The sequence below is a fragment of the Urocampus carinirostris genome, chromosome 14, assembly GCF_059441175.1.
Source record: "Urocampus carinirostris isolate Australia breed hairy pipefish chromosome 14, RoL_Ucar_1.0, whole genome shotgun sequence".
Lineage (NCBI taxonomy): Eukaryota > Metazoa > Chordata > Actinopteri > Syngnathiformes > Syngnathidae > Urocampus > Urocampus carinirostris.
In genome coordinates, this window is record NC_142362.1 from 30,913,140 (window position 1) to 30,930,805 (window position 17,666).

The 17,666-nt window shown below is 38.1% G+C and overlaps 1 protein-coding gene across 1 annotated transcript in view; it reads left to right on the plus strand.

Moving 5' to 3' along the window:
* The window catches only part of arhgap6 (Rho GTPase activating protein 6), a 54,384-nt gene that overhangs the window by 22,910 nt on the left and 13,808 nt on the right, over positions 1-17,666 (plus strand). Inside the window, 4 exon segments of the mRNA XM_088352473.1 lie at positions 4,583-4,742; positions 6,207-6,278; positions 10,436-10,698; positions 15,562-15,760. Coding sequence (XP_088208599.1) covers positions 4,583-4,742; positions 6,207-6,278; positions 10,436-10,698; positions 15,562-15,760 — 694 coding nt within the window.

A 17,666-nucleotide genomic window follows, 5' to 3' on the forward strand; every position in this document is an offset into this window, starting at 1 on the left:
TATATATATATATAATTTTTTTTTTTTTTAATGTTTCAAAACTATAGACGCTGCCCTACTTACGAATGATATTCCAGATGATAGTTCATAAGTTGAATTTGTTCGTAAGTTGCTTCAGTGCTATATTTTGTATGGAATGTATTTTTAAGATTTATATAAGTATGTTTAAGGCTTGTATATGTAACCTGTATCTTTTTGAAACTGGAAAATAAAATAATATTTTACAAAGCAGGCTGAATGATAAAGCATAGTACTGAAAAACAAAGCTACACATTAGGCGTTGACATTCTGTTGCCTGTGAATCCCTTTGAGACTCCTTGTGATTAAGGTCTATACAAATAAACATGACTTGATTTGAGTATAAAGATAAATAAAGTTAAGTTTAACTTACTTTTGGAAGAGTTAGGCGACTTCATTCCCCGTGGTAAAAAGTGGACAAAAAAAAAAACACACCAATACTTTATTTCTGCAGTCCAAATTATGAAAACAGTTTAAGCTAGGGAAGTTTCCCTCTTCACAACTACTATTTAAAGTGAACAATGATGTACTCCCAGAGAACATCCAAAAAGCTTTCATTCTCTAGGTGTAAAAAGTCAATTGGGGTGAGTTCAAATGGTTCTGATGTTGTGATATTTTGAGTTGGAGTTGAAGTTTTTCTGTTTGTTCTATTTTGCTAAAGGCAGTGCCAGACTTTGTTTATGTAATGTTCAATCTCCTCTTTCATTCTGGGCCCAAACAATCTGTCTCTAGCTAATGCTAACATCCTATTCGCTCCTAAGTGACCCTTCTCCACATGGAGTTCCTGGTTGATGAGTGACTTGAGTTTTAGTGGAACATTAAGCTGGTTTCTTGTTTTGGTCTTTCTCCACAATCTTCCATCCTTGTCCAAGAGCAGCTTAGACAATTTCCTCAACATTATTTTTAGATCATTTGCTTCTTTCACTTTTTGATTGTACTTGACTCGTTCGTTGTTCTTCTTGAGTGTAATGACTCTTTGAATCACCTCATCTTTTTGTTGCTTAATTTGAATGTCTTTGGTATTGGCTTACTGGTGTTTAACATGAACCTGTTAGATGTGACAATTAGCGCTTCAACTAACGATTATTTTAACCATCGATTAATATGACAATTTTTTTTATTAATTGATGAATTATTAATTTCCTTTTCTTTATTCGAATATTGAAATTTTGTGAACAAATAGAATATTCTAAAATATTAAACAATAAAAAAATGAGTTTGTCAAAACACCAAAAAATACATATAAATGCTATACACCTGCAAATATATATATATAAGTGCAAAAAAAAGACATCTTTGTTGTTTAAGGGAAATGAGTTTTTTGAAACAAGAAATCATTGCAAATCTGAACCCAGTGACACGTATGACCATTAACATTACATTTCTCAAATAACTTAACAATGAACAAAAAACATGCATATCAATGTTATACACCTGCAAATGTATAAAAGTGTCTTTTAAAAAATGCCCAAGAATATGTATTTTTGTTGTTTAAAGGGACATGAGCTTTTGGAACAAGAAAAAAAATGTCAATGTGAAAACCCAGTAAAATTATTTTCAACACTAACAAGCAAAAAGTAACAATTTTCACCTTTGGTCACTAATTTACTCACCCTTCCTTCTGTGAGAAATGTGAGCATGTTAATGAGGATCTCAGTAATGAGAGCTGCTTTCTGTGGCGTGCATGATGTCTCTTTCCCATTATGAAGCTTGTCTTTTTTTTCTGTTTTCTATTGAGATAAGAATGTATATTCCTATTATTAATACGCAGTCTAAATGTAGAGTCAGTTTCTCTCACAATTACGATTGTCAAAGGATATGAAGATGTTGATTTTGCTTCCGTCCCTTGCTGAGAAGCTATTGGATGTACTTCTTGACTTCTTGGTAGAGATGGCAAGGGATTGCATTGTGAGTTTTTGTGACGCGAACATCGTCTTTGAATTGTGTTTTCATCTGTATATCCAGAATACATCCTGTGCCCAGCTAATCTTTTGAAAAAACATCACTCTCCTCTTTTAACATAATTCTGACGTTCTCCTGATGTTCAGTTGTCAGGTGTGGAAGATCAACTGGGGGATCCCAATGTTCATTGTCATGCTTGACTTCCATCTTGGGTAACACATTGGTTTAATTTGTTGGATTCTTGTCCTGCATACATTCCTTGTTTTCTTGTGGTACTGTTGAAGATTCTTTTAGAACATGAACTACATCGACAGAAATCAATGTTCCTAATACAGATTGGCTTTGAAGTATAATGTCATTATCTGTATTATTCTCAACAACAGCTGAGATGATTGTTTCTTATGCTCTTGGTAAGTGTAATAGTTGATGATTTACTTGCAATCCAAATGGCCATAGTCTGTTTTCATTTGGTTCAAGTATTCCATACTGTCCTTGTAACATATTCTTGTTGATTTTTCCAAAAAATACTATGCCCATTTGACATTTTGGAATGACAATGTCACCTCTTCCTAACCTTACTGAATTTCTGCTCCATTTTTTGCTTTTTCTTAGCACAGAGAGAACTGCTTTGGCCTTTCTGTGCACAACATCAAGTGCTACTTTGAGACATGTGTACACACTTGTTAACTTGAGCTCTGTTTTTGACGCATTCGTTTTTGCTATCTCCTCAATAACATTGAAACCAATTATTGGCTTGGTTTAGTGGTTTAGTGCTAACCAGAAATGGCACTAACAGGTCACTGTTTTTATTTTCTGTGAGCCGAAACTGCACTCCTGAGTTCCATTTGCAGCTAAGTTTAACATTTCGTCATGAAGAAGTTCTTCAACTGGGTGAACTTAAACCTTTATTGTTTCCTATTTAGATTAACTATTGATACTTAAGATCCTGTGTCCCAAAGGGCATTGACTGGGACGCCATCATTGTAGCTTTGGACAAGACTTTTGGTTCCCACCAGCTTCACTGTTTTTTTGTGTTTTTCTGACAGGTGTCCATCTTTTGGGTGTTTACGGCCAATGAGGTTAACTTTGTTTACTTCTTTTCTGCAAACATCGGCAGTGTCTTTCTTCATCTCACAGCCTATTCCCCAATGATCACTGCTACCACACTTGTAACAATGAGTGCATGTACTTTTTGGGTTTGACTATTTGCAATTGTGATACTTCCTGGAATACTTTTTTCATATTTTGAATTGTTTTCCTTTGTATGTTCACCTTTTTAATGGATCAATTTTGTTGGAGTCCAATTTGGTACTTCTGCTGCGAAATTCTGTGTTGCTTCTCATATAAGTTTGTTGTTTGCTTCATGTTGTTCTACAATCTGATTTGTTTCGGGTGCTTGTTTATTGGTCACTTTGGAAGTCATCTTGCACTCGGGCTACTTTGATATTCTTTTGCCTGGTGAACGATGAGAACTTGCTCCTCAATTTGACTTCAACCCTGAAAGTAGTGCTGATTTTCTCCAGTAGCACCTCAACCTTTACTGAAGCATCCTGCAAATAAGGCTTGACATCCACTCTTATTGCATTGTCTTGTAACTGAGCTATTATTGGTTGCAGAAACTGTATTTGCACAAGTTCAGAATTGTATTTCAGTCCTACCATAACCCTTTCTAATGTAAACAGCAGTTTTGGCACGGACAAGAAACTGAATTGGTGTTTCTTTTAGCTCTTGTAGGGCTGTACTTTATGTATGAAGAAGGTCTGTGGCATCTTCTTCTCTGAAATGATTCCTAAGCACTTTCCTCTGAGAGTCTAAACATAGCTCTTATCTTTGTTCCAAGTAACTTTTTAATTTACTTTTAGCCAAAATGGCTTGGATAACGGCCTCAACAATCTCTCCATCATATCCTTGATTTAGTCCATGTTCAATTTGTCTTTTAAGGCATGTGACATTAAATGTATCTTTTTGTCCAACATCTCAGATTTGTCCAATAATCTGGAAATCTTCGTTTGCTTGTGTGTTTTTCCTTTCATGTTTCTTTTTCTTTTTGACTCGATTTCCCATCATACATTTCTTCAATTCCTCTAAGATAATGCATTACCCAAAAAATTGTACATAGGAAAATCAATAATACTAATGAATGCATTTCCAATGACAATATGTCTTGAATTTTACAGTTATTGTTAATCTTTGTGTGTAAATACATCAACATAAGACAGGGTACCACGTCAAATCTGAGTTTCTCCCATCAAGATGGTATACCACAGGAAAAATCCTTTCACTCTGTAGTAATTTGTGGTCCTTCTTACCTAACATTTGTCCTCAGGATGTCAAAAACTATTCGGTTAGTTCATACTATTTAAAATGAATCAATTTTTTAGTTTCTTGTTTTGCTTTTAAATGTTGTTTAGTTGAGATCAGGCCACACTTCTTGGTCCATATTCAACCATCAAATTGCTCTAGTGAATGAATTTAAATCAATTGTCAAGGCTTAGCCCCTTGCTCCACATTGCCTCTTGGAGAACAAAGTCATGTCACGCTACTCAACTCTGCCTCCATCCAGTTAAGCTAAAATAATCCCCGTGCAAATTGTATAATTGAGTCTTGGGGAAATTAATTTCAGTTCCTTTTAATGCCTTCTAATGTCTGTGTGTGTCCTCAGGGAGACTTCACATGGAACAGCGTGTCAGGGCGCTCCGTGGGTCTCAAGCCTGTCCCGCTGCAAAGCCTCTCCCAGCTGGAGCGGGTTCGTCTGCAGGACGTTGCCTTCAGGCGGCTGCTTTGCGATCGCAATTTGGGATGCCACGTCACCATTCCTAAATGTAAATGCGTGTGCCTTATTCTTATGCGTTGCTATTAGGAATGCACAACAGTGACGCACAGTGATGTTCATGTCTGGTGAGGCAGACACATTTCCAAATAAATGAACCAACATCTTATTCATAATTTGATTGACAGAGCATACCATAAATATATAAACTGTAGCTTGGGAAAAAAAAACATTTGATTGCCTTACTTTAACTTACTAATTAAGTTCATGTGCTGCTCTGTTTGACTAAAAGCATCAATAAATATGTAATCCTCCATTATGAAAAAAAGTCCATACAACGAGAAAAAATACTGGATGGCTCAACTTGCTGTTAGCTTGCTAATACTATTCCTAATTCTATTTTTTGGAGCTCGGGTTTTCACCAAATCAAAACCTTGTTCTAACTACAGCCTTTTGTCATGAGGCCAGAGAATTGTGATCCTCATTTTTCATTTGCAGACACTCAGCTCTGTATTTCTTTGCATACTAATTGTATTATTGATATTCATCAAATAATGTGAAAATTCAGCAATTTAAAAAAAAAGACAATTTAAAAATTGTAAAGTTAAATAAAAAAATGTTAACACAAAATAAAAATAACCATTTACTATGTTTATAATCTAATATTTTCCATGATAATAGGTGAGGCACTGCCTCACATGCAACCCCTCCCCCACCGCCCCTGACTATGGCTCACTAATGCGCAATAACTTTTACCTACCTATACTCAAGAGACTGATACCTGATAACCTTTTACTTTTGTTTCTAACTGCAAGCCATATTGAGAAAAAACTTTAAAAAACAAAAACACGCAAAATGTAATTGTTTCTGTGTGTATCTTTATGTACAACTCTGATAATATTATATCGCTTTGGCAAATATGTCTTCAAAAGTGGAGTTGGAGATCCTAGAGCAGGGTTCGTTTACAAACCCTTTTGAAGTTGAGGACTACTTCTTTGTTACGGATTAGTACTAAGAGCTACCTATTTGATACACAGTTCTGAAATGACTATCACATTACCAATATAGTATTGTTATTATTAGGTTCTAAATATGTTTAGGGCTAAACTAGACTGAATGACCCACAAAAGCATATCACTTTAGAAAGGGTACCAGGCAACCACATATAATCAATGGGCTAATTATAAATAGATGTAGTCTGAGTTTTTAAAAAAAGAATCAAGTAATCATTCATAGTAATGATATCTCGTGCCAGTTAAAACAGATGCTATTAACACAAACACTCTAAATTAAATGAGTTGGCTAAGAAAAAATATATCACTCATTATTAACAAGTGGCATTATCTTAGCTGTAAAAAGATAGTATAGAAATTATCGAGTCCTTTTTTCTATCGGGTGTTTGATGACATATTTTTCGGTTATTAGTTTGATATGTAGCGACCCGTTATTGTTGTACATCCCTAGTTACTTTAAACATGCAATAATATTGATTGAATGTTTTACGTCTTCTTTTCAGATGGACACAAATACAAAAAGTCGCTTCGGCATAAGCTGGATTCACTTTCTAAGGAGAAGAGTAAAGACAGAGGTAATATCTGTGAAGTACTTTCCTAAGTACACCATAACTACTTTTCTAACCTTGACCTTCTGAGGAGTTTTTTCACTCCTAGGTCTAAAAAAACCCACGGTGTTTAATAAATAGCATGTGCTCCTGCTCCCCACTGTTGGTCCCAGTGCGTAAAATTGCTATGTCAAAGGGCAGTCATCTCTGCTCCTATTTTAGAGTGTTGTGCATCATGTTTCATTGTATCATGATGTGGAAGCATTTTCCCCAGTGAGGAATGTCAATTACTGAAGCACCTCCTCCACCCTCCACATATAAGCCCACCCAGCTTCTACATTTGGAAAACATCTCTTTAATGTACTCCGGAAACATAAACAAAAACAGTGCTAAACAGAAGCTCATTGGTTCCCGGGCTTCCCTTGACAAAGCCGCGCCCATCCTTCATTTTTCAGTTGTTGTGTTTACAAAAGCATTACGGTCCATCAAACATGACACCAACACTGTGATCTACCTTCTAAAAATGCACTTTGCAGTGCATTTTGAGGAATACAGTAATCCCCCAGTTTTTCAAATAATGGGGAGCAGAACCCCCCCTCGAAAAGTGAAAATATGTGAAGTAGCGACACTCCTTCATAAAAGCCCCCAAGGGCCAAACTGAACTTACCTTGAGATGATGTCCTTACTGACTGAGTGTATGACTGTAACTAAATAACAACTACAGATCTACAAAAAAAACACAGAACTGCAGTTAAATGAATGAAGCCTACAATTCTGTGTCCTCTTCTGACTTTTCCTCAGTCTGATTTAATTGATGATTTTCTTTTGAATGTACAAAAAAAATCAAATAACTACATTTCACCATTATTCTACTCACTTAGAAAAAAATAAAAAGTAATTGAGAACATATGAGCTCTATTAAAATTATTTATTTAATAATCATTAAATATAAAACAGTATTGAAAAGATAAATACCTTACAAACAACAAAGCAGTACATTTATGACAAAATATATATTGAAATAAATTAAATGTAAAACAAATATAATACAAAAAATCACTAACTAAACTAAAAAAACTCGCATGAATTCCCATAAAAAAATACTGCAATCGATTTAAAAGTGTATCAAATTTGAGACAGAAATACACTACATTGTTAATTATAGGGATGGGCGATTACTGATGTCAGGTATTGTGTGGCTGGCAGAGCTGGGAGGTGACACGATTGTCCGCCATCTTTTTGCTACCAAAAACCTTGTTAAAGGCTAATCAAAAAAACGAGAAGAAGAATGGTGTGTGTTTTTTGACTTCGAGTCTCTGTAGCTTGTATTCTTCATTGTGTTTTGTAGCGCTCGTTTACGGTTGCACGACACAATACAGCGACATCCGGCGGTCGAATATTACACCATGTCCCAATAATCAGACCACAGGGTTCCCCCTAGGTTTTAAAAAAATAAAAATGTCTTTAATTTTTATAACCACAAATGAACTCCTTGAAAAAGTCTACAAGTCTTAAATTAAAATCCCAAATGTTTTAATAATCTCTGTCTTATCTGTGTGATAGAGAAAACAACTGTATAATAAGTAAACTAACTAAAGTAGGGAACGTGATGCGTTATGTTATCACACTTCAAAGCTTTAGAATAGATCATGGCACGTTACATGGCTTGTAAAATAATCAAGTTGCAGTAGTTTTTTTTATTCCTTCAATGTAGAAGATTTAGCCCACTTAAAATTAAAGACCAAAATCTTGTTTTTCATGAAATGTGTGGGATGTTTGATGTTAGGGTCCTATTTTGGCAATGGAAAGATATTGCCTTGGCCCAGGTGGGGTCCAGTTGTGATCAAGTTTTGGGTCCTGTTTTGGAAGAAATGAAACATATTCAACTTTTAAATTTGAAATTTTCTTACTTTTTTGTTAAAACATTTACATTTTGCTCAATTACATCTTGTTTATTGTGATACAGTGGAAATTCTTGCATACCTGTCAACCTGTACGTTTTTGCCGTACAAAGTACGTTTATTATGCATTTTAAGACGTGTAGGACGTACAAGAAAATTTGTACGGAAAAACACAAATTTGTCAATTATGGGTACCATCCGGGATACACCAACTATCACGAAACGGCAAATTAATCAAGCCAAACTAGTTCGCCGCGGTAGCCTCCTTCACTGTATCGTTTTTTTCGTTCCAAACGAATCGAGTGGTTTGATGCTACTGTGTGCATGCATCTGTCGCCTGGGGATTTCCCATTGGATCAGTCCGATCACACGTGAACAAAGCGTAAGCAGAGCAGTAGGCCTACATTACAACATAGTTTTGAATTTTCTTTGGATACAATCATCAAGTCGCAATGGCCGAACCTAAGTTAAAATGCCGCAAGTTAAATGGGCAAGCATCACAAAGAGTGGGAGCAAATGTCAGGACAATACGAGAGATTGATACAAGCTTCGAAGAAAGGTGTGGAATATTCGTATTGTGTTGCTTGTAAAAAAGACGTGAAAGTAGCTGTCTCCGGTTTCTATGAGTTAAAGACGCATTTTGATACAAAGAGCCACCCCAAAAACGTAAAAGTCTCTAGTAATTAAGCAACACTTGTAATTTAATCATTTATTAAGAATATGCACAGAATGATATAACGAAAGACACGTACAATATAACATGTTAAACTACATAAATAAGCATGTTTGAAAGAAAAGATATGCATTAAGATTATTTTGTAATTTGTAAGGGGAAATACGACAGTTTGTAAGGGCATGGAACCGTGGAGGTTGACAGGTATCTTCTTGTCAGGGCCCAGGCTGAAGATCAGCACCTCTAAGTCCGAGACCATGGTTCTTAGTCAGAAAAGGGTGGCATGCTCTCTCCGGGTTGGGGATAATGTCCCTGTTCTGGCCTGTCGTGGTAAAGAAGGAGCTGAGCCGAAAAACAAAGCTCTCAATTTAGCAATCGATTTACGTTCCTCCCCTTACCTATGGTCAAGAAACTGCAGGTCATGACCAAAAGAAAACAAGATCCTGGATACATGCAGCTGAGGTGAGTGTCCTCCGCAGGGTGGCTGGGCTCCTTCTTAGAGATAAAGTGAAAAGTTCGGTCATCTGAGAGGGATTTAATACAGAGCAGCTACTCCTTTGTGTTGAGAGGAGCCAGCTGAAGTGGCTCAAGCATCTGATAAGGATGGCTCCTGGACGCCTCACTAGGGAGGTGTTCCAGGCATGTCTCACCAGTGGAAACCATGGGATTACCCAGGACATGCTGGAGAGACTACATCTCTAGGCTAGCCTGGTAACACCTCGGGATCCTGTTGAATGAGCTCGACAAAGTGGCTGGGGATAGGGAGCAATGGGCTCCCCTGCTTAGGCTGCTGCCCTTTCGACCCGAACCCGGATAAGCGGAAGATAATGGATGAATGGATCGGTGATTTTATTTTTGTGGAATTGACTTAATTGAATAATTAAATCTAATGAAAGTAAAACATTGTCAATGAGAACTTTTCTGGAATGTTTTCTGGGTGTGACAGCTTGTTCTTCTTATGCCAGTCTTTTGCTTTTCGCTCATCATCTTGGGTCTTCATTCATGTTCAACAGCTTTATTATTACGTATTATTATTACTTTTCAGCTGAATGTGATGCTTGAAAGAGTCAAACTTACATTTGTTCCAAATATCCCCCTCTGAAAACGAACTCTGCCCTCGCTACATGTTTTTCTGAGAAGACTTTTCTCACTTGAGAAAGAAAAAAAAAATCCCACAGCAGTTTAAACCGTTTGGTTTTCACTCCATTCTAAGTGAACCGCATTTCGTTCTTAGTTTGGCTTGGTGAGTGGATGTGTCGCTGTCAGTTCATATCACCACTTTAAGGGGTTCGCATGTGCGTCTCTTAAATCTGCAGCTGCGACCATACTGTTTTTAGCTTCAAGCCCTTGTAGGCTGGGAAATACACTTACAATGTCAATGCTATTGCTAAGATTGGCTGCTGACCCTTCTTATAATTGGCTGAACACCTGTCACTTACCGGGTATGATGCCATTAATACTTTTGTTTTATTAAGAAAAGCATATTATTATAGTTTTTCTTGTGCACAGATATTTGAGACTCACTGCGCAATTGCGCATGAAAGCAGCTTGGAGCTAACATTGGTCGCCTTCTTTTAGCATGATCTCAAATGTCCCTCTGTATCCCACAGAAGCGACGCCACAGGCTTTCGGCATCCCACTGGCGCAGGTTATCTGCAATGACCGTAGACGAAAGCAACGGCACGAAGCACTGCAGGAGCAGCACTGCGACCCCACAGAGCTGGTGCTGTCATTCCTTCACTTCACTTCCACTTTCAAGAGGGCCAACAAAGAGCTGTCTAGTAGCAATTCGTCCCTCAGCTCCAATTCTGAGAGCCCCAACAAGTCGCCCTGTACCCGAGCGGCCGACGCAGCCCCAAGGACGCACAGGAGGGTAGGACTAAAGCTTATCGTCATCTCCCATCTACGCCCTCTCTTGGCTGCGGCTGCATCGGGTCAGATGCAATCGACATTTCGACATTTCGCTGTGTACATTGTTACACAGAATGACAATACAAGGAAATTATTATTATTATTATTACTTACGTAGCTTTCATCGGGTGTATCCAGTTCATTATGCTTTATTTTTTCACCCATGAAAGTGAAATCAATCATTGAAATCATATTAATTATTTTTTTTATCTTTTTTTGTTCATCTTTTAGATCAGGGGGCAGGCGAACTTTTTATGTCATGTAAAAAAACTTGGCAAACAAAAACAGGGAGAAAAAACATAATGGATTTTGTATCCGGTACTTTAGCTATAGGTAATTTTGATGCCATTTCAAAAAGTTGTACATTATGTCTATTTTTGGGCTTTTCTTTTATATATTTTTTTCACATTCAAATCAGGCAAACATAAAAATGACAAGGAGTCAAGTCAGACATTTAAAGTACATTTTATATATTTATATATTTAAAATTTGTGTGTGTTTGTGTGTATGTGTGTGTGTGAATATTTATATACCGTGAAGAAAACGGAAGACCCTGCTATTTCTCCCACTTAGAAATCATGGAGGGGTCTGAAATTTTCATCGTAGGTGCATGTCCACTGTGACAGAGATATACACAAAAAAAATTTCAGACATCACAATGCATGATTTTTTTAAAGATTTATATGTGTGATATAGCTGCAAATAAATATTTGAACACCTGATAAAATGAATGCTAATACTTGATACAGTAGCCTTTTGTTCGCTATGAAGGAGGTCAAACGGTTCTTGTAGTTTTCACCAGGTTTGCACACACTGCAGGAGGGATCTTGGCCCACTGCTCCATACAGATCTTCTGTAGATCAGTCAGGTTTCGGGGATGTCGGTGAGAAACAAAGTTTGAGCTCCTTCCAAAGATTTTCTATTGGATTCAGGTCTGGAGACTGGCTGGGCCATGCTAGAACCTTGATATGCTTCTTACTGAGCCACCTCTTGGTTTTCCTGGCTGTGTGCTACGGGTCGTTGTTGTGTTGTAAGACTTGCAAGGAGGTTGTTCCCCAAAATCTCACAATACACCGCCCCCGTAATCATGATGCTATCACCCCATGCTTTACTGTAGGGATGGTGTTCTTCGGATTGCACTCTTCATTCTTCTTTCGCCAAACACGCTCAGTGGAATTATTACCAAAATGTTCTATTTTGGTCTCATCTGAATACAAAACTTTCTCCCATGACTCCACTGTATCATCCAAATGGTCATGCAAACTTAAGACGGACCTTGACATGTGCTGGTTGAAGGGGAACCTTTCGTGCCGTGCATGATTTGAAATCATGACATCTTAGTGTATTACCTACAGTAACCTTAGAAACGGTGGTCCCAGCTCTTTTCAGGTCATTGACCAACTCCTGTTGTGTAGTTCCGGGCTGATTCCTCACCTTTCTTGGAACCATTGAGACCCCACGAAGTGATATCTTGCATGAGGCTCCACTCCGATTGTGATTGACCCTCATGTTCAACTTCTTACATTTTCTGGTGATTGCTCAGAAATAAAGCAAAGAATGCCTGTCCCTTTACAAAGCATTACATTTGATAACATTTACTGGATATAAAAAACTCCAAATGCAGTATGGCCATCTCAGAAGTTTTTTTTTTGGGTGAATTTAATATTTATCTTGAAAAATACATGAGAAACATAGCAAGTGAAAAAAATGTAGACAGCTACTGTATTTCAATTTTGGGGACAATGAGGACAAGAGTGGCACCAAATCAACACATTTTAATTAGTAGTATTTTTTGTTTACCATTAACGAGCTGCAGTCTCCTCAGCCATGTCCTACATCAGGGGCCTCAAACTCATGGCCTGCGGGCCACAATTACCACTGCGTCTGAATGCTTAATGTTAATGTTGACCATGCAAGTTTGTACCTCTGTGCCAATTAGTAAGGCAGTGCTCAACACTGGGAAACAATTCACTCACAAATACAACCGCAATTACTTAGTGTGTGCGGAAAAATAAATTTACATGAGCAAAATTGACATGAATTAAACTTGTTGTGTGGTTCATTCAGCTGAGCAATCATGCTTAGGTGTACATATCTGGTGGGGAAGACATCAGCCGGGCTGTCCTGTGCCGTTCTCACGCAAGAATTCATTTCTCTGCAGTCCGCAGCTGCTGTGTGTTTTTTCTTCTCAGAAACTCCGACCTATTGATAGTAAGCACGTCGTGAGTACAACTGAAACTTCACAGTAAAGCCAGGTATACACTGTGCAATTTTTTGGCAATCGCGAAAAAAGATAATGTTCACACTCTATGTGTGATTGCTGTCAAAATAGGAGACAGTTACCCCACCACTATCAAAACAGGCTGAGGTAAATCGGCTCGTGCGTTCATGAGACACGATCAGAGAGCGAAACTGTCCATGCGCCTCAGCTTAAACCTACAAAGTTAGACCTAACACTGACTCAAAGCAGAATCACATATTACAGAGCCCCAAAGATGTTTTTTTTTAAAGCTTGCAGTGAAGAGAAGCAAGAAGTAGTAGGCAAGAGAAGCTTGTTCAGAACAGGTCAGGTTCGATTGTATGTTCATGATCAGAAAGTTGGTTACATTACTATACGGAAATTTAAAACTGAATAAAAATAGTTTATTTCCCTAATCAGTTAGTCAGTCAGTTAGTATGTGTTTTTTTAGTCGTCTGTATCTGCTATATCAGTATTCGCAATTTCATTCATTTATATTTTTCACAATTTTGTCCATCCATCCATTTTCTGTTCTGCTTATCCTCATTGGGGTACGGGGGTGCTGGAGCACATCCCAGCTATGCTCGGACAGTGGGCAGGGGGCACCCTTAAGAGGTTACCAGCCTTTCGCAGGTCACACAGCGACAGACTACTCACTTGCTTATTTTTATCTACAAACAATTTGGACTAGCCAATTACCCTGCCATGCATGTTTTCAGAATGTGGAAGCAAACTAAAACGCCTGAAAAAAAAAACACGCAAGGCATGGGTAGAACATGCAAACCCCGCATGGGGAACCCGCGGTAGCTGGAGTTGAACCTTGGACTTCCGCACCATTATTATGGGATAAAAATAAAGGTATTTGAGCTTGTTGGAATGTTTTATCAGCGCTTTTCTTGTGGAAATCCTGATGCTGTCCCGCCTCACCAGGCTCTCCCTCCAGCGGCCTCCAGGTCAATTGAGTTTGAGACACCTGTTCTCGATAGACCTTTTTGCAATAAGTGGTGGGGTTGACCTGCATTTTAGATCAGTCCCTACCACAATATTATGAGTGAAATTGAATCAAAGGTACATTTATTTTCATTGCATATGAAAACGATATGAAACCAAAAAGAGGGAAACAGAAAAAGCATTCAACTCTATATCTTAGATCAAAGGGGAAAACAGGAGGGCAGGCAGACCAACCCTTCAACTAATAATAATAATAATAATAATAATTTCCTTGTATTGTCATTCTGTGTAACAATGTACACAGAACGAAATGTCGATTGCATCTGACCCGATGCAGCCGCAGCCAAGAGAGGGCGCCGCCGACCACTTTTTAAGTCTTAGGAATGACTCGGCCGGGGCGCGAACCCGAACCTCCCAGTCTCAAAGCGGGCGCCTTACCATCTAGGCTACTGAGCTATTCCCCTATGTAACTTTTTAAAAGATAGATAGATACTTTATTCATCCCCGTAGGGAAATTCACACTTCCACCGGTATCCTTGTGTTGAAAATAAAACAATAATAAAGTAAAAGGAATATAATACATAAATACCCAATGTAACGTGTTGATATAGAGTATTTAGATAGTGCTACATAAAATACACACTGTAATAAAAATAAGGTAATATGCAAAAAAACTATTGTAAGTTACAGACTACAAGCTGCTTCTTTTTGCCACATTTGAAACACCGAAGCTTTAAATACAGTGCAATTTATTCTTTTTCAGGTTTTTTTTTTGTGGCAGCACTGAGAAAAGACAAGCTGCTGTTTTCTTCAACGCATGCGCTCTAAATGCAAAACACTTTGGGGGCGTATGGATATATTTATGACGCCCTACGAAAATATCAGTCCATGTTTTTTTCAATATTATTCATCTAATACATAATATGAGCAAAACGGCAGGTTTGACAGTACAGTTTGACAGTATATTTACTGCGTTCTCACAATAGTTCATCTTTTTCACCTACAAATCAAGTCTCAATTTCGAACAGCAGTGGAAGTCGTTAATCTTTTTTTGTGTCATTGAGGTCAATGTCATGTCCTGAAGTTAACTTAAATCATTTAGGTACAAAAACTAGCAAATGCAATTTGGTCTGTTACTGTGGCAACCCCATATGACAACAACACAAAAAGACACGTGGGTGTTGCAATCTGACACTATTCTCCATAGTGTGGTTGCCTTGGTGCTGTCGTCTTGAAATACGCGGTTCCATTTTGCGGGACACAGCCCTCATTCGTGTTTTCTCCCGATGTAGTAGTAAATATGTGCTTGTTTTCGTTATCGCTCTGGTATTCTCTGTTTTGACTGCCCTCGATCCGAAAACACGTGACGTGAACAACTTGCTGTTGAGCTAAAAAGCAATTTAGGTCCGCGGCATGGTGCCTTTCACGTTCTGCATCTGAAGGCGTCAATGCCAAATTACCCATGCGGTTGGCGCCAGGCTTTTAATATAAAAAATAGACGCTACTTCAAATCTGGTGCGTCTTGTGCGAAAACAAAATCGAGTTTTATTTTTAAATTTGAGCATTCTGCTTTTAAACAGGTGCATTATGTAGTCTGAAATGTATGGTAATTATTGTCATCATCCTCTTTTTCAGGGTGGAGTGTCAGTGGACTGCATTACTGACCTGGACGATAATCAGTCACAGCTCTTGGAGGCCCTCCAGCTATCTCTGCCTGTGGAAGCAGCAGGAAAAGACAGAAAAAAGAGGCATGACAAAAAGCTGAGCCTCAACCCTATGTACCCTCATGTCCCCAAAGTGGTGGAACTCTGCTGCCAACACCTGGAAAACCACGGTACTCATCAACCAAGAACACTTTACAAAACAAAGTTATTAAGAAATTACAGTAATTCCTCAGTTTACTTTTCGTGGTTTCGCTACTTCACAGATTTTCATTGTGCATTGTGTTCTGCATTCAGATTAGCTAAACAGTCGCCACCTCCCTTTTGTGCCTATGTCTGCCTGTGCCTGCCTGTGCGTCAATACCATTGCGGTCGAAGTTGTACACATGCTTAAAACAGCTTGTTGAACCTTCATCACGTATAAGCACAGCTTTTTTTATTTCGAGTTTCTCTAAAAGCCATAACGCAGAAGATTTCTTCTGTCGCTGACAAAACTGAACTTTTCCACATACTAAAGGAAGGTAAAAGCATTTTTACATCACATTTTTGTTTGACAATAACGTCCACATGATGGCGACACGATTTCATCTGAAATAAAAAGTGGATTGTGACCTTATTGCTTTCAATCCTCTTTGGAATCAATAGTGCTCTATAGAAGCAAGATTAAGTCAAGTCAAGTCAAGTCATTTTTATTTGTATAGCCCTAAATCACGAAGAGTCTCAAAGGGCTTCACAGATTGTTACACTATATTACACAAACTATTTTCAACCGACAAGAGGAGTAGGTTATTCGTATGCAATGGAGTAGAAGTGAGTTTTAAGTTTAGATTTAAACATTTCCACTGAGGTTGCAGATCGAATCTCAGGGGGAAGAGCATTCCACAGCACCGGTGCCCGGATGGAGAACGCTCTCGAACCAGCAGAAGACTTCTTTGCTCTCGGGATCATCAGAAGACCAGCACTCTCAGATCGTAGGCTTCGGCCCGGGACATAGTGGCAGATCAGATCTGAAAGATAAGAGGGAGCAAGTCCATGTATGATTTTGTACAATACTAAGAGAACTTTGAAGTCACATCAAGATTACTTTTATCTAAAAATAATTTGACAGTACAGAAGTTATTTGTAAAAAAGGTAATATAAAAATGATAAGTACAGAATTTGTATTTGTTGTTTAGAATTTTCTTTTCAGGTTGATATTTTTAGTCAAGTCGAGTCAAGTCATGTTTATTTGTATAGCCCTTAATCACAAGGAGTCTCAAGAAGTTTCAAAGGGCTGCACAGACCACAGATTATTACAAACCATGGACTATTATTACACTATTCCCTGATCTAATACCTACACAAGGGCAGGAAAAAATAAAAAACCTCAAGATGAGGAAATTGAAGAAACCTTGGAAAGGGACTGGTGTTTTAGGTAATTCCCCCTTCCAGGATAACCAGGCTGCAACAGGTGTTGCAAAAATAAACAATACACAGATATTGTCAACATTAAATACAAGTCATTCATAAACTATAGAATAAAAGTGTGTTTTAAGCCTAGATTTAAACAGTTCTTCCGAAGTTTCTGATCGAATCTAGGGGGGTACTCCATTCTACAGCACCGGCGCCCAAATGGAGAATGCTCTCAAAATTGCAGATCTCTTCTCGGCTCTTGGGATCACTAGTAGACCAGCATTTTCAGAGTGGAGGCTCCGGACCGGAACATAGGGGGAAATTAAATCTGAAATATATGAGGGACCAAGTCCATGCATGATTTTGTATAATACCAACAGAAGCTTAATATCACATCTTAAGCTAACAGGGAGCCAATGCAGGTTAGCTAAAATCAGTGTAATGTGATCAAAAGCCTCGCTGCAGCATTTTGTACCAGCTGCAGGCTCTTGATTTTGGACCTTGGGTGACCGGAGAGTAGTACATTAGCCACATTTTGTTTTGTTCAATAGCATCCAGATGTTGGTAACAAAATAGTATCATATATAAAATCAAACGTAGATCGTGTCTTTAAATTATTTTCATCCTTTTTTTAAAATAATCGTGCAATAGCACAGCAAAACATTTTTTACAATTATAATTTGACAG